The sequence below is a fragment of the Mustela putorius genome, unplaced genomic scaffold (genome assembly GCF_011764305.1).
Source record: "Mustela putorius furo isolate JIRA1106 unplaced genomic scaffold, ASM1176430v1.1 tig00004036_pilon_pilon_pilon, whole genome shotgun sequence".
NCBI lineage: Eukaryota > Metazoa > Chordata > Mammalia > Carnivora > Mustelidae > Mustela > Mustela putorius.
Window position 1 is genome coordinate 8,154 of NW_025422172.1, and position 18,458 is coordinate 26,611.

Here is an 18,458-nt window from a genome sequence, read left to right on the forward strand (position 1 = left end):
GATTATGTCTGTTTGGAAGGGCAGGCAAGACAGAATAAAGACCTATATAGGATGAATGGGAGCTCCCATTATGTTATGTGTTATAGTCTCTTTTAACTCTCCTGTACAATTTTTGGAGTGTCAGGTTGTTGAGACATTTTGTTCATTTTAATAATTTGTTCTCCCACTATAGTTAGCAAATATGAGCCCTTGAGTTTTGATAAGAACATTTGAAAGTTGTGAACTTTGTTCACATCACTTGCTATCACCAGCTGTTCTTTTTGAGCTTTCAGAAACTCTGAAGAGAATTTCTGCTTATGAACACATAATCTGGATAGAGGGTAATTTTTACTTTGTATTTTCCTCTTGCCAGATTATGTTTCTTTTCCTCTTCTCACCCCTACCCCAGTTCTTGATGCTGTTTTGGTGACAAGAAAAGTAACTGTATCCCCCATCCCTGCCTAAATCCATGAATATGGTGATAAAGCAACAGAGAGGTGGCAAAGATCACTTAAAAGAACTTTTCTGAGTATGTTTTATTTTTCTTTATTTAGTAGTTGGGAAAGAACAAATGTATTTAGAAATATGAACTATACGTGAGTCATTCATGAGGAAAATGATCCACATTCATAGGACTTCTCTGTGGCCATTTTAAAATACGCTGTCAATAAAACTTAGAAAAGGAGAATATGTGATACTGTTTATGATTTCCTTGGGATCTGAAATCTTTTGTATGTGACTTATTTTTAAAGAGAACAGGAGACTATTTGAATTGGGTTGGTTAAAAATAAATTGATAGTTCTTTTTGTATTCTATGGCAATATATTGAATATGTGAAAAGAAAGAAAGTGTTTAACCTTGAAGAGTTAATTTTTATTTTTCTTTAGGAAATACTGGTTCCAGTAGACTTTATTTTGTGTTCTTTATAAGTAAGAAACCCTTCAGTGGGTCTCAATTTTGGAACTCTTGGAAGCACTGCAACTCCTGCCACGACATCTGCTCCTTCAGGTGGTTTTGGAACCGGGCTCTTTGGAACGAAACCTACCACTGGGTTCACTCTGGGAGGAACAAATACAGGTAAGGAGGATTGTCACATTTCAGGGAGTAGCTATGGGATATTCTTTTTAAGGTTCTGGTTTATATCTCTGCCCTTTATAGGGATTGTCATTGGTGTCAGACCTAAAAAATGGTAAATATTAAGATGGAAATATATATAGGGATGTGGACTTAAGGGCCAGTGGTAGGCCTAACATTGGTTATGATCTATTCTAGTGTAAATGAAAACACCCATTTAGGGGTTCTTGGATGGCTCAGTTGGTTAAGGGTCTAACTCTTGATTTCCACTCGGGTCATGATCTCATGCTTGCAGAATGAGACCTTCTTTGGGCTTTAAGCTCCTTGGGGAGTCGGCTTGAGATTCTCTCTCTATTTCCCTATCCTCCTGTTGCATACTGCACCCCCCTCCCCCAAGCTCTTTCTCAAAAATAAATAAATCTTCAAAAAAGAAGAGAAACAAATTTGAAGAAATGTGATTTTTTAAAGAAAGATTTTATTTATTCATCAGAGAGAGCGAGAATAAGCAGGGGGAGCAGGAGGCAGAGGGAGAGGCAGGCTCCTCACTGAGCAAGGAGCCCATTGCAGAACTTGATCCCAGGACCCTGGGATCATGATCTGAGCTGAAGGCAGCCACTTAACCAACTGAGCCACGCAGGCATCCCAAGATTTCTTTTCAAAATAACTTCTTTTTTGGTATACTTGACACAAAGATATATACCTCTTGAAATATAAAGAATTAATTTAATTTTTACATGAGAGTATATAATGCAGTGTTTCACCTTAGTGAAGATAAATCAAGTTTACCAATTGGGACGTTTTTTAATTTGCATATATGGGGCAGTCAGCATCGTTTCTTGCTATAACATTATAATTTACCTTCCCCGACGTTTTAAGTTTTTATATTATTAAAAGAGTTGTTTCGATGGGAAAAGGGCAAAAGGTCAAGGTTTCTGGTAGACATTTCGATAATAAAAATCTGTTTTTTAATACTTAAAGATATTTGGTTATTAAAAATATGTGTCAGTAATGCTCCCATTTCAAAAGCTTATTTCTCTATTTACTCTTTATTCTGTACCCGCAGGGCCTCTTGGTCTCTGTTACCACTTTATGCATTGACATTCCAGCTTTGATTGCCACTTTTCACAGCCACACATAGAAAATGTAAGAACTGCAGGATGCGGGAGCCTCCAGTGAGCTCCTTGAAACAACTTTGTGTGCCAGTGTTTGCTTAGAGTAGCTTTTTTTTTCTCCTTGCCTAATGTTGTTATAAGCAGTCGTTGTTGTTTGCATTTATAAATCTTATTCCCTATATAATTATATATAGCTGGTAATATGAAAACCAGTGCTCTAGGAAGAACGTTTCTACTAGCGGTCATGGTAGAAGATACTGGTTGTTGTAGTATCATATCCTGAGGATGACTCTAAGTCTTGCCCTTGTAATAACACCCCCAAAATGTCATCTGCCATTGATGATTAAATTTTATTTCTCTTTTTGTCCCCAGGAATAGCAGCAACTATAACTACAGGATTAACTCTGGGTAAGGATTTTTGAGGAAAGATCCCAGATCTGTGGTTTTCTTCTCTTCTCTTTCTTATTATCTCACAGAGCTGGGGTATAGAAGGAAGCATGTAAGGAACCTAATAGATCACAGACACTGACTCATTATACAGCCTTTCAGTACTGGAGTTTTTAAAAAAGTCAATGACTTTTTAATTCAGGAAAAACCTTTAAATAAAGAAATGGTTTTTTCTCTGGAGGTTTATTTTACATTGTATTTTTATAGTCATTTGAACCCGTGTAGTGGAAAAAAAAAAATGGCAACAAACTCTAGACCAGAAGTCTTAGAATTAAGCCCTGGTTGTAATTCCAAATCATTGTGAGGTCTTAGGTAGTCATGTAGTATCTGGCAGCTTTTGGTTATCTGTAAAACAAGGGTAGGACTGAAAGGTTTTTGTATTTCTTTCCAGCTCAAAAATGCCATGGTTCTCTGTAGCGATACGCCGAAGGGAATGTGAGTAAGTAGGATGACACACTACTTACATACTTACTACTTACATACACACATACTACATACACACATACTTACTACATACACACTACTTACATACACACATACTCTCCCCAATGGACATTGGGGAGAGTATGTGCTTTGGTGAGTGCTGTGAAGTGTGTAAACCTGGCGATTCACAGACCTGTACCCCTGGGGATAAAATTATATGTTTATAAAAAATTAAAAAATAAAAAAAAATAATGTCAAAGGAAATGAATGAATGAAAGGACAGTGAGGAAACTCAAAGTTAAATTTATTAATTTAATTAACATTTGAAGTAAACCAAAGATTGGTGGACTTTGTTCATTTGGATGCTACTCACCTGTGACCAGCAGAAAGTGTAACCCATCTGTTCACTACCAGAGTTTTGGACAGGATTGGCTTCGGGGCAAGCAGTTGGATTCTCTTGTTTTCTGAGATTTTAGAACCCACACAGGATTTTAGAGCACTGTACCCTGGCAGGAATTTCTGGTTGTTGTAAGGGCAATCCAGAAGTTTAATTTCTGGCAGCTGCTTCTCTCAGTGCCTTTAAGGAAAGCCAAAATGCAGGTCATTATGTATTTCCTCATAATAGTTTTGAGTAGCTACTACTTCCTAACTCTGTGGCCTTGGGTATACATAATGCTTTGAACATTTAGTATTAGCTGTTGGTGTGGTGATGATACTGGTGGTGCAGGTGATACTAATATTGTCAAGAGCATGAGCATGAGTAAGGCATTCAGTGGGTGATGAGGTGAAGGTGACTGGCAGGTATAGTAACATGTTCTTGTATGACCTGATAAGTGCTCTAACATGTATGAAAGGCACCAAGAGAAGTAGAGGAAGATAAGAGTAGAAGTTTATTTTGGGAGGCAGGAAACATCATTCCTGATGGAGACGTGCAACTGCCCAGTCATAAGGGGACTCAGGGAAGTAGGAAAAGTGTTTGGTTAGAATTTAGGTTTCAGAAGTGGGAATGGTAGGGAGAGAGGGGGTGTGAAGAGCAGATTGGAAGTAGATAGGAAAGGTGGTTGTGTGTCACGCCTTTTGACTCTAGGGTAGAGATAGTATAGAGCTAATAAGAGCCTTCAGTCAGAGAGAATCACCAGGGTATTATTTTTTTGTTGGTGTTCTTGCTTCTTCTTTTTTAAAGTAACTGAAATAATTCCAAGAAAAGATTAAAGTTTAGAGGGACAGAAACAAATTAAGAGGTTATAATTGTTCTTGAGAGGAAGATGACCTGAGCTAAGGGTTTTGAGGATGCTTGTAATCCAGAGCTATTTCTGCAGTAGAATCAGCAGGATTTGTGGATAGTAGAATGCAAGAGAGAGAAGGGATGTCAGCGCTGATTATGGTTTCTGGCATGAGCAACTGAGTGGACCACGGCAGGGGGTTTAGGAAACGTTTTGTGTAGGGAGGCGTAGAGGCGGATAGTTAAGGGACATCCCGGTAGAGCTAACCAGTGGAGTCTTGGGTAGGTGTAGATTTAGACCCATGTTGCCCTAGCTGAGATTCTGTAGTTGGGAAGTATGGGAGCAGGCCTGGAGCCATAGGCAGTATCATTTAAGAACTGAACAGAGGAAGGAGATGGACAAAAGCAGACTGGAAGGAGTAGGCAGAGTTGACAGAAGTAAAGGAAGAGGAAACAGTAGAGAATGGTGGTTTAAATAGCGTTGGAGGGGAGGAATATTTTTCTGTTGAGTATAGAGCAAAGGAAGGGTAAGTGCTGTTTTAGCTAAATCCAGGGGTAGAACTGAAATTGGATTTCAATATGACCACATTGATGGGACTTTTTCTTGCTTTTCCTAAGATCATAGCATCCTCTTTTAATTATTCATCATGATTTGGCTCCAACTTCTATATTTTCCTTTTTCATACTTACCCACATATCCTTCTAGCTACAAAAGTACGGTCACGAACTTTTAGGGATCCTGATTGATGTAAGACATATACATTCATGGTAAAATAGGATTTGTTTGTTTGTTTGACTCAGGAACGCCAGCTACTACATCTGCGTCTACTACAGGTTTCAGTTTAGGATTCAGTAAACTTGCCGCATCTGCCACACCATTTGCTCTCCCTATTACTTCTACCTCAGCTCGTGGTCTTACTCTTTCGTCTGCTCTGACGTCAACTCCAGCAGGTGAGGCAGAATGGAAAAAGTCACGTTTTGTGGTTGAATTTTGTTTTTTTGTTGGCTAGTGAATATAGGGATCCACGTTATTCAAGATAACTTCAGTTGTGGAAAGTTTTTATTTTAATCACTCAGCAATTAGGATCCTACAAAGATCATCATTGGCTCTAAAGCAGCAGGAGCCATCCTGGAAATTGATCTCTGTTTACAGAGCAAAGCAGGGACAGGGTGAGAGGTAAAATGTAAAACTATTATATATTCAGTTTGTTTTCAAGGAGCATATTTGTGACAAGAAAGGATAAAGAATTTGCATCAGCCTAGCCTGCCTTAGGATTCATTCCATTTTGAAGGCGAATTTGGCATCCTGGATTGAAAACTCTTTATTATCCTCTGGAATCCGTTACCTTATACCATTCTAGTGTTACCTAGAACTCTTATTTTTGTGTCAGTAGCGTTTGCCTTACGGTCTTATTTTCTCTTTATTCTTAAGTATATGTAATTTTATCTTTAGCAAGTCGTTTTTTAGGAAATTACTAGAGTGAATTTTGTCATGGACGTGAGGGCTGTCTGTTTTCGTGGTGGTGGGGAATGTTTTGTATTTTCTCCAGTGTTCTTAGAAATGATGTTTCCTTTTGAAGCCTTACCGTTTTACTTTCTATAGCATCTACAAGATTTACCCTAAATAATTTGGGCGGAACAACAGCTACAACTACTACCCCATCAACAAGCCTTTCCTTAGGGGGAGCCTTAGCTGGTTTGGGAGGTTCACTTTTCCAGAGTTCAAATACAGCCACATCAGGTAATTAATGGTATTCATTTTCCAAAATAGTAAATATTTATATTTAAATTTACTTTATCTGTATTTTGACCTTTGGAACAGACCACTTTATCTCTTTAACCTGAATGTTTTTATTTAGTATGAAAACTGAATTATAAAATAATGGTTTTCATGCATATTTGGACATCTTAGCCATATTGTAGAAAAAAAGTTTTCTGCTTCTCAGTATTGAATGACTATATAAAGAAACAAAGAAGGGCCTATTTAAGGAGCCTATAAAGTATTCTAGAGAAATTTATCAATAAATGGAAGTTGTAGAGTCTTGGATCATTTGGTATCTAAGTTTGTTGCACGTCAACTTGACCTTTCAAGCCCTGGTTTTAAGAATGGCTTTCCATTACAGGCATCAGGAAAGGGTATTAGCGTGCTTCGAAGAAAAGGTTTTAGAACACAAGTATTAAATTTATTCTAGTCAATCAAAATACTAAAGTATCAATTCAATTGGCAGAGAATACTTCATATTTTCCATCTTGGATTGATTTTTCATTTCTTTCTTATTTTGAAATTAGCTTCATGTTAAGGATTCTGTCGATGTTTTGAGTATTAAAATATACTATAGGGCGCCTGGGTGGCTCAGTGGGTTAAGCCGCTGCCTTCAGCTCAGGTCATGATCTCAGGGTCCTGGGATCGAGTCCCGCATCGGGTTCTCTGCTCAGCAGGGAGCCTGCTTCCTCCTCTCTCTCTGCCTGCCTCTCTGCCTACTTGTGATCTCTCTCTGTCAAATAAATAAAATCTTTAAAAAAAAAAAAAATAAAATAAAAAAAAAATAAAAAATAAAATATACTATAAATGTATTTATATATAAATATAAGTGAATAAATAATATAGGAAACATGATACTATATATAATGTAATATAATACCATGTAGGAGTGAGAAGAGCTTCCCTCTGATTTGAAAACATTGTATAATTATCTCACATAGCAATATAATATCAATAATTTCTCTTTAACAATTTATGTGTTAGGAAAAACATATTTTTTGGCATTGAAACATGTTAAAATCATAGCATTCCCATTAATACATAGGTTCATGTATAATGGCTATTTAATATCAGAAGTTTTACTCAACACCTCCTAGGTGTCTAATACTTGGTCGTGTGGGAGAGATGAAGGAGTATGACCTAGTGTTTTCTATTAAACAGCTCTTTCATGTCCTCTGTTCAGGTACTAAATTTAGTGAAGAAACTCTGGGTCAGTGGAAGGGGAAAAAAGGAGTTGGTGAAGATAATCTGTAAAAAAATTTGTAGCATTCAGGTTTGCATTATCTTTCAGATACTTGTCTTTGTCACTGTAGTCTCACCTTGTAGGTATTCAAAATATCTCCTAATAACTGAATCACTGGATGACTGTAACATACATTTCTTTGAAGGATAAGTGTTTAAACATCTCTCCTAAAGAGTCCTATGAGAGCAAAACACAAAAATAACAGAAAGTGGAGGTGGAGGATTGTTTTTGTGTCTTTCTAATGAGTTTGTAGGCCTGCTACAATTTTTCTTAGGCTCTAGACACACGTCAGTGCTTGATTTATGGTTGTGCTAACTAAACATACCCCTGTATTTTTTTTTTTTTTAATGGACATTCATTTAGCTGTATTTTTTTTTAACACATTGTCAGTATTTAAAATCCACTCTTCATATATCCCCTGCTTTTATTAAGTCCCTCTACTGTTTCCTCTGTTTAAAGTAAATAGCATCTGTCCAAAAAGAACCACACTTATGTGAGCTTGGTAATGCATGGACTTAGATGATTTACCAATGCGTGGTCTTTAAAATTTTGCTACTTGATTTACAAGCATACCTTCATGACTTAAGATTAACTGTAGTTTAGCCCCTTCAATTCCTTTTGTCAGTGAGGTAGGATTTAAATAAATGAAGTCTATTTCTTTCATTAAATTTTTTTGAAAAAGCTTGGGAGTATGAAATTTGATGTTTGAACTGTAAGGCTTCTAACTCTCAGTTCTTTAGATTTCATGAATAATGAAACTATTTGCATTATAAGATTTATAATATTTGCTGAAATCTTATAAATCATTACGGGATTATTTTATTTATGTAATTTATTTATCTGTTACCAGCTTTCCTGAGGTATAATTGAGAAGTAAATGTAAGATATTTAAAGTGTAGAGCATAGTGATTTCATATATACATGCACATTGTAAATGCCCATCAAGTTAATTAACACATCCAATACTTGATAATTTTATATTTTATTTATTTTTTTTTTTTTTTAAAGATTTCATTTATTTATTTGAGAAAGAGAGATCACGAGTAGGCAGAGAGGCAGGCAGAGAGAGAGAGCAGAGGAAGCAGGCTCCTGCTGAGCAGAGAGCCCGATGTGGGACTCGATCCCAGGACCCTGAGATCATTACCTGAGACGAAGGCAGCGGCTTAACCCACTGAGCCACCCAGGCACCCCCAATACTTGATAATTTTAAAAGTATCCAATTACAAAGCATGACTAGAAGACAAGAAGTATTCACCTGGAAATATACAAGCTAAAACTGCTTTTTCAGGAGGATTTAAAAAAAAAACAAGTAGTATGTTCACATTTATTGAATTAACAGATAAACTCTGACCTTTTTAGTAAAGACAAATTAATAGACCCATAAACACAGAGAACTGATGGTTGCCCGAAAGGGTAGGGAGGACAGGCAAAATGGCTGACGGGGCGTTGGTACAACCTTCCAGTTATGGAATCAGTCACAGGGATGGATATCATCCGTGGTATTGTAATAAGGTTGTATGGTGACAGATAGGGTAGTGACACTTGTGGTGAACACAGCATGTATAGAGTTTTCAAGTCACTGTTGTACACTAATGTGACATTGTGTGTCTACACTTTAAAAAATTACCTAAAATGTAAAGAAGTTAAAATTCTATTATCCAGACCATACATACACCATTAAATCCCAGCTTTAGACTTATTCCATGTTATTTGCTTAAACCAATTATGAAGTAAAATGGGATCCAGCTTGAAAGCATTTGAGAATTTTGTCCATTGAGGGAAAATCATTGTAAAGACTTTGTAAATTATATTTGGTTTATTTGTAGGATTTGGACAGAATGCTTTAGGCTTGACTTTGGGAACCACAGCAGCTACTTCAACTGCAGGCAATGAAGGTCTTGGTGGTATAGATTTTCGTACCTCATCAGATAAAAAGAGTAAGTAATGTTCTGTTCTAACAGTAACTTAAATTTCTATGTCAGTAAGATTTTTTTAGTTACATGTTCAGTAGTAAAGTTTTTACTTTTACATTTACTTTATATCTCACAAATTTTTGTGTATTATGTGTTTAAGATTTTATTTCCCTAGAAAACTGAGTTTTGTTTATGCATACGGTTATGTAGCTATCAGTGTGTGTATTAATATATGTTCTTAAGTTGGGATCATGAACACATGTATGGTATATAAGTTGATACTTGAACAACATGCTTTGAACTGGTTAGGTCCACTTATATGTGAATTTTTTCCAGTAAAAGTGGAGTCCTGTAAATGTGTTTTCCTTACGATTTTCTTAATATTTTCTTTTCTCTATCTTACTTTATTGTAAGAATGCAGTATGTAGTACATATCACATGCAGAGTGTGTGTGAATAGACTTTATATTGTCAGTAAACATTCTGGTCAGCAGGAAGCTGTTAGTAAAGATTTTGGGGAGTCAAATTATGTGTAGATTTTCAACTGCCTGGGTGTTTAGGACCCTTAATCCCTGCATTGTTCAAAGGTCAACTGGATTGCTTTGTAACCTGTTCTTTCTCATATGTTATATCGCCAATATTTGTCAGTTCAGTAATTCTTTAGGAGTGTTTTATTGCTGCTTAAGTCAGCTTTATGAATCGATACATCATTAATCAGCCGTCCTTCCATTATTAGTGTTTGTATTCAGTTCGTATATTCTAGGAAGTATCAACATATTGAGCATCTTTATGGGGAGAGGCAATGTGGTATTGTAGCTTAAGGGGATAGACTTGAGCTGAAATCTGGCTTCAGATCCCCTCCACTGTTGATAAGCTCTGTGACCTTGTTCAAGTTATTCATCCCTCTGTGCTTTAGTTTCTTTATCTGTAAAGTGGGGGAAAAGAACAGTAACTACTTGACATTGTTGGCCCAAGGATTACACTTTATAAGACTTCAGTAGAGCCAGGCACATAATGAATGCTCTCTATGTGTTTGTTTTTCTTATAAATTTTCATTCATATTTTTGATTATTTTTTAAAGACAAATACCTAGAAACTGAATCACTGGCTTAAAGAGAGGGAGATTTTTGGAGACTCTTCGTAAATATTGTAAAATTACTTTCTAGATAGAGTTTACCAATTTATTACCCACCAGCCAGTATGAAAATGCCGTTCTCACTGTGCTCTTGCAATGCTGGATATTCTTTTTAAAAAATTACCAACCCAGATTCATTTTGAAATATGTTTTAGTTTTGTTGATTCCCTGTGCATGATTTTTTGTTTTGTCTTGCATTGTGTCTTCTGCCTCTGATGAAAGCATGTTTCTCGTATTGCATTGAATCCTCTGAAAAACTTAGAATGAGTAACAGTTGAAGGTGTCCATATATCTGTGCAAGAATTTTTTATTTGGATGTAGACGATTCTAGGGTAAAGTACTGTTTTAAAAGCTGGCTATCCTAAAATCCTTTTAAACTTAGAAAATTTAGGATAACTTTGAATGAAAATTGATTTTTATTTTATTTTGCTTTTTTTTTTAAATTTTATTTGACAGAGAAGAAGAGACAGCTAGAGAGGGAATACAAGTGGGGAGTAGGAGAGGGAAAAGCAGGCTTCCTGCTGAGCCAGGAGACTGATGCAGGGCTTGATCCCAGGACCCTGGATCATGACCTGAGCTGAAGGCTGATGCTTAACAACTGAGCCACTCAGGCGCCCCGAAAATTGATTTTTAAACATAGGGGATTGTCTCTTGGTTTTACTTAGTTTTCTTTGTAGCCGCATCAAAATTAGAAGAAATTATCTTAGATGTTTTAGCAGCTTTTTTTATTAATCAGCTGAAGCAGTCTGGTACCCTTGAACTACTTTGATTTTAATTAGGAAACTGGTTCTCTATTTATTGCAATTGCTTTTAGGCTCCACATGAAAGACTTGATAGAGGCAAAGGAGTAAGAGAAATATAAGGAGTTAATGTCCCTTCGCGCCCTCCCTCCCCACCCCCGCGCCACTCCACCTTCCCCCATTGTCTTCTTCTTGTGTTGTGCCTCAGAGTTGAACCAAAGGGGTATGTGGAATAAGTGCACATGACCTGATATAGCACATCCAGTTCCTTTAACCTGCTATACGTGTCCAGGGGTTCTTTATTAATCTAAAGGATTTCTCTGTTTCCCTAGCAGCTTCATCAGTTAGCCTGGACCTGCTGTATTGGGTTTGATAGATGAAGAGGGGTTGGAAGCAGTGGTCTCTAAGTGGGGGCAGCATGGAGTAAGATCTAGAGACAAGGATGATCTTTACTCTTTTGAAGAAGTGCTGGAAAACCAGCGATCTGCAGCATGGGAAGATCAGATTCCAGATGTCATAAAGGGAAGGGCCGTGTATGTCATCTTAAAGAGTTTTGTAATTACACGGAGGACAGTTGAGACCCACTAGGGGTTTGATGTGAATAATAGGACATGAGATACGTGTTTGAAGAAGAGCATTCTGGCAGCCATGTGGATGATAATGTGCAGGAGGGCAGGAACAGAGGTGGAGTGCTGAGAGTGAGCTTTGACAGCAGTCCACAGGTATTACAGATGCCAAGCTAGATGGACTAGTCAGGGCCCACGGTAGGCCAAAAACAGGCCTAAGTTTTATATACGCAGGTTTGTGTGTATACAGACTTCTGTAAATATAATAAAAATGGAATATCAAAGAGAGAGCAAAATAGGATGCTAATGAATAAAAAAGTTGAAGTCTGGGAAAAAAATTAAATCCCTCCTTTATCTTACTGTGTCTCATCCAGTCAAAGGCTTGCATCTCTAGAACATGGATATCAATTTCAGAAATGTTAAACTATGAAAGAGAAATATCAACATACAAAGTAAGGAAAAATAAATTGTAGTTAGATTAAAAAGGTAAACAAAAGAAACCCTATGGACAAAGGCAAAAGGTAAAGGACAGGTTGGAAGTAAAATACTAGCTGTTTAGATGCTTTTTTTCTTCACATTTTAACATCTGAAATTGAGATGTATCTTGAAATGAAGGTCTCATTTTAGAAATAGACACATAAAGTATATGTATGAGATAATTAATATGCTTCATGTTGAAATAGCTCTGAGAAGTCAGTGAGAAACATACCTCAGATATACCTCAAATAGCCTGAATAGACCATTCACTCAAGGAGAAATAGACTTGTATAATTAATATTTGAAATGTTTTACTTAGTACTGTCAGAAATATGAATTTAGATGATAATGAAGTGGCATTTCTCACCTATGTACTGGCAGTGATTGTTTCAGAAAAAAATGTCCATTGTTGTAGATGGTGTGACGGAAAAATTACTTATTTGTTGTAGGTGGGAAGATAAATTGGAACAGTTGTTTTAAATGATCAGTTGATAATACGTAGGTTTTCCTTGATGTAATCTTTGACCTATAAATTCCTCTTTTTGTGGAATACAAATAAAGTCATGCACAAGTATTTGGAGATAAAGGCATTGACTGTAGCAGCATTGTTTATATAGTAAATGCGTACATGTTAAGAAGAGGGTTGGGCATAAAGTTTCTGATACAGCTATGTCATCAGTATTCTGTGGTCATTTAAAATCATGTTAAGTGACATGAAAAAGACTTAATTTCAACATCCTGAGAAAATATGTGCACATGACTTATGTCATCCCGATCACGTTTAAAAATGTGTGTGTAAGTACCAAAACAGGTTGAAAGAGGAATCATTAAGGTTCTCTGATGGGATGAAGTTTTGTGTGTTCCTGTATTTCCTTCATTAAGCAGGTCTTATTTTGCAGTGTGAAGTAAATTCTGGGAAAGCAGAAAGTGAGTCACTGCAGTTTGCTGACGGAGCATTTTTACTTTTCTACTTTTAGACATACACTAATAATGATAACCACTAAATAAGTGTTCGTAAGAAAGCTGTTGATCTATCTGCACACATTAAAAACATCATCTTAAAAAATTGCTGCTTTTGTAAAATATTTAGAGACATCCGGGTAGTCTGACATATTTTAGTATTCTAAAATGATAGAACCTAAGAAAGCATCCAGTAGAACTTGCAGGAGGTCAACTGTGCTAAGCAAGAATATTTTTCATAGAAGATAGTTGAAAGAGGAAGAATCTCTCCCTTGAAAGAAATAGATACAAATCAGCTACGTAATTATCTGTTTATGTGTATACCAATATGTCCCCATAGTATGTTGTTTGGAGTTTGTGACAAGTGACCTCATATGATGTCTACGAGACTGTCCGAAAAATGCTTAGAAGTTTCTATTTATACCTAAGTTTGTGTTAAATTAAAACTTGAATTTGGAATACATTGTTAAATGACCCGTTTTTACATAAAGCTTCTTGAATTTTCTAGGTGATAAAACAGGAACAAGACCAGAGTAGGTTTACAGTTTAACTTTTAAAGTATTTTATTTGAAGAATTTTATTTGTTAATTTATAGGCAGGTGGTCTCATCGGAAGTAAAAAAAAAAAACTATATAGACATGTAGAAGAAAAATTCTTTGAATCAGTTTTTGTCTAAAGTAAAATAATAAACATATGATATGCTCTGGAAAGATTTTGGCAGGTCAGGTCTTTAATTTTTAATCATTAGGAAAGTTTATAACCACTGCTTTCTGGAATACTTTATGCTCAGTTTTAGGTATATATACCTTTTCTATATAAACTACTATACCAGTCCCATTTATTTTCTGATGATGAAGAGGGAGAAAAGCCTCTATCTATAATATACATCAGATAGGTTTGAAGATCACTATTTTTACTAGCACTTCCATTTTCTCACCTAATTTGTATTACATTAGATAAAACATGTGTAAATAAATGATCAAGTTCATGCCTCCAAAATATCTTCTGTATACTTTAGCCCTATTTCATAAATGAGAAAGCTGTAGGAGACTGAGGTTTGCTTCAGGTTCTATCAAGGAAGTAGTAGCAGATCTGTGACTGAATTTTAACTCATAATTCCATTACACCATGCCACATTTCACCTCTTCCTATTCTCACTAAATATTTATGATTCCCTTAGTCTATCCCTAGGTTTTATTTTGTTGAAGAATAAATTGAAATTCTAAAAATGAAGTAAAATATAATGAGAATCTCATTATGAGAAGTTTGTAGACTTTCTTTAATGAATGCTTTAATATTTTTGAACGAAAGAAAAGATCAGTCATAGAGTTTTTGAGCCAGGGGAACATAGTTCAATATTTAATCTCTTGTATTTTCTAATTTTTTTTCTTAAACATTTGGTCAGATGCATTTATGTGTACTTCTGATAGGTGCCAGTCCTTTTAGAAGAGAAATCTCCCCGTCAGATGAATTGTTAAAGCTATTTTAAAGGTCAGGAAACAACATTTTTTTTATAAAGAGATTTGAAATCAACCATAAGAGCTATAAATGGGGAATATTTGTTTTACCTCCTCCCCTTTAACACTTCCGTAGTGGAACTCAGCTGTCAGCTTTTTAGAACCTCAATGGCTTTAATCTATCTGTGGCATTTTTCTCAGGGATAGTAAAGCACTGAAGGATGAAAATCTCCCTCCTGTCATCTGCCAGGATGTTGAAAACCTCCAGTAAGTGTGTCAAATGTAATTAGATATATCATGTTGAAGAATGTTAGAATCTATTTTAAGCGGAACATCTCTTCTTCCTCTTAAACATTTTAACTTGGGTGTTGGTAAAAATTTTAATATTTTTATAAACAAAGCAGAATAATGGGTATTAAAATTCTTTTATTGTCAGTCTGAAAAAAGCATGTGAACTGTGGATGAATTTTTAATATTTCCTTTTTAAAAAACACTAGGACTCTGACCAGCCTATAGTAAATATACTTTTTTCCTATAGGAAACCAAAGGAGTATTTTTTTGGAATTCAGTTTTATGTATCTTTTTAGGAAATTTGTGAAGGAACAGAAACAGGTACAAGAAGAAATTAGTAGAATGTCTTCAAAAGCCATGCTTAAAGTACAAGAAGATATTAAAACTCTGTCACTGGCTGCCAGTGGATTACAGAGGAACACCCCCAGTATTGACAAGTTGAAAACAGAAACTGCTCAGGTTAACTAACTTAAAGTAATTTTATTGTAGGGTTTTGTTTTGTTTTATTTAAGTCTTATAGGTTATAAGACTTGATACAGATGTTCTGTAAGAAAACTGTATAGCATGTGTGCTTTTTAAAAAAAGATTTTATTTATTTGAGAGAGAGAGAAAGAGAGCATGAGAGGGGGGAGGGTCAAAGGGAGAAGCTGACCCCTTGCTGAGCAGGGAGTGAGTTGCAGGACTCAGTCTTGGGTTTCAGGATCATGACCTGAGCCGAAGGCAGTCACTTGACCAACTGACACCCAGGAGCCCTAGCTTGAGTACTTTTAAGTTGCTATGATACTAGTAGTCACTAGTTTGTATTGAGTTCTTATTATTTATGAGGCAGTATTTTAAGGAATTTAGTTTTCATGACAGCTCTATGAGTTAGGCCGTCTTATCTTTGTTATATAAAGAAGAATATGGGCAGAGAGGTTGTTAATAAATGGAAGAGGTTGTCAATAGTGGAAGAGCTGATACTCTTAACTAGTTTCTTTCCTAAGAGTACTTGCTGACTAAATTGCTATATCATGCAAGCAAGGTAGAAAAATATGTTTTTAAAAATCTGTCATCCATTAAAATAAAAATTATATTAAGCTTTTTAACTATTAACAATTCTGATGACTTGCCAGTCGTATGTCTTAGTTATAAATGTTAATGAGGCTCATGTTTTTTGCCATTCATATGTACTTGTTTTTTCTTTCTATGGTATAATCTATGATCATTTTTTCTTTGTTGGCACTCTTGCCTCCCTTGTGTAGTTTGAAGTCTTTCATCGTCTCCTCCTGGCTAGTTGTTCTGTCTCAGTTTGCCCAGCTCCCCATCTGTTTAAAGGTGGGTGTTGCATAGTCCTCTGTAACCTTCCTGAGTGCTCGATGAATGCGTTCTTCCATAGTTCTCTGTGATATCACACAAAATACCTGTCTTTAGTCCCTCTTAGCAATTTGCTATTCCATTGGGATGTGAGTATACCTGGTTCTTTACCTAACAACTTCAGGGATCCAGTTTTAAATTTATTCATGGGGACACCTGGTTGGCTCAGTTGGTTAAGAGGCTGCCTTCGACTCGGGTCATGATCCCAGAGTCCTGGGATTGAGTCCCACATCTGGCTCCTTGCTCAGCAGGAGGCCTGCTTCTCTTTCTGTCTCTGCCTGTGCTCACTCTCTCTGACAAAAAAAAAAAAAAAAAAAAGAACAGAAAAAAAAAATTATTCTTGGATAAGATAAGAGGGGCTTTACAGTTACTTAGTTTTTAGGATTTTGTAGTTGTTAGCTAGGCTCTTTCGCAGCTGTGCACATTCTGCTTATGTTTCCTTCCCACACCCTGTTCCTAGTCTGTTTCTCCATTGAAGACTGGCTGTTACACATATGGATACCAGTGTGTGATATGCATTTGGGGAATTGAATCTTTCCCTATAGTTTTAATCTCAAGTATTGTTTTATGATCCACTTTTTGTCACCATTTTTTTATTGAATGAAAGAGTTTTAAAATGCATTTCTCATGCAATCTACTTACTTGACAAAAATCGTTTTTCTCAGTGATACAATAGTCCAAGTTACTTGTCAGGTCCTTGCAGGAACATTTCCTGGATTGCGGCACAACAGTGCAGAAGGGAAATCCTTTGTCCTCTTAATAAGGTGATAAGGAAACCAGGAATGAGAAAAATCTAAATAAAGAAATTCCATAGCAATCTTTTGCAAGAACTTGAAACCCACAACTTCTCTTTAGTTTGTGAGGGAAAATTCATTACTTTTACAGCTAAGGGATAGCTTCCAGTTTTCAATAAATTTATCCTATACTTGATTTTTCATGAAATTTGAGATTTTTAAAAACACTATCATTGAATGAAGTCTGCAGTTTAGACATAAGACCGCCACCCACCATATGCAGCCTCTTGAGCCTTTGCTCTGCTTTTCTGCAAGTGGCAGAGCCTCAGATGTATTGCTTCTCACTAATAAATGAATGTGTACCCTTGGCCCTGAGATTGGAAAGGAACAGTGTCACTCAGGGTCCAAGTCTGGATGCAGGAGCACATTGTGGAAGAAGACTGCTGTTTCCACTCCTGTTAAGGAGTTAAGCCATCCCTGTGAAAAGGGGGTTATGCAATCAGGATCTCAGAATAGTATTTGCAGGGTAACGTCAACTGTGCTGGTGTATTTTTGGGACTAGTATGTATCCGAATACAGGTTTTTATTGAAGTATTTTTTGAGACATGCACGAAGCCACTATTTATGCCAACGCCTGTTTTAAGTTTGCTACACAGTGTGGTAGGAACTTAGTTTGAGCAGAGGTTAAAATCAGAATTACATACCACTTGTGGATTACCTCTAGGTGAGTTTGGCAATGAAGCAGTGGCTATTCTGCTGTTGGGGCACAAGCTGTCAATCAGTTTTCCTTTCAAATCATCTGGGAACCCCCTAATGCTCTCTCTTTAGATGTCCTGGAGGTTTTCATCAGAGACTTGCCCTAGAAAGGAGGAAAACTGATAAAGCTCAGACAGAGATTGAGAATGAAAATGGAACCACTGTACTTTATCCCTCGAAACGGACTGTTCAGGGACAGGCATATCACCTGCTGAGTGCAGTTTGATATCAGCGTCTCTGCCCCCATGGCCTGAGGAGCCTGGCCTGGACAACCCCGCCTTGGAGGAGAACACGGCCACTGACAGTATGTGCTCTTCACCTTGCTTTTGCTTTTCATCTGTTTTCAAATCAGATATTTCCTTTGTTCTCAGTACTCCCTATTACTGTCCCTACATGGGGTGTTGTTGTTGTTGTTGTTGTTTTTCCTCTTCAACAAACAATTTTACTGAGATATGCTTCACGTATCACATATTCACCCTTTAAGTGTACAAGTCTAACAGTTTGCCGTTTAGAAAGAGAAAGCGAGTCTTACCTTGAGGCTTATCCTTCCCCCTCCCCCTCTTCTGTTGTAGTCCACAAATTCACTGGTCATCAGCAGGCTTCTTTTCTTTGTTTGCTTTGAAGCCTATTGCTTCTTGACTAAGAAATCCACAGCATCAAGAAGAACAAAAATAATACCTCAGCCTATGTGCTTATTCTGTGTCAGCACTGTGCCAGGCACTTTACATATATTAACTTATTAAATGCTTGTACCAATACTGGCTTTTTTTTTAATGATGAGGAAACTTAGGGAGTCATTGGTCAAAGTCTGAGAG

At 36.5% G+C, this 18,458-nt stretch overlaps 1 protein-coding gene across 1 annotated transcript; it reads left to right on the forward strand.

Moving 5' to 3' along the window:
* Positions 1–908: 908 nt before the first annotated feature.
* On the forward strand, positions 909–17,826 carry LOC123389830 (nucleoporin p58/p45-like; the record flags this gene model as incomplete). Its single annotated transcript, XM_045072445.1, has 9 exons — positions 909–1,056; positions 2,538–2,573; positions 5,059–5,208; positions 5,861–5,998; positions 9,089–9,199; positions 13,561–13,585; positions 14,711–14,776; positions 15,097–15,259; positions 17,716–17,826. Coding segments are annotated over 9 exons (888 nt in total), but the record flags the coding sequence as incomplete, so codon positions are not given.
* Positions 17,827–18,458: the final 632 nt, after the last annotated feature.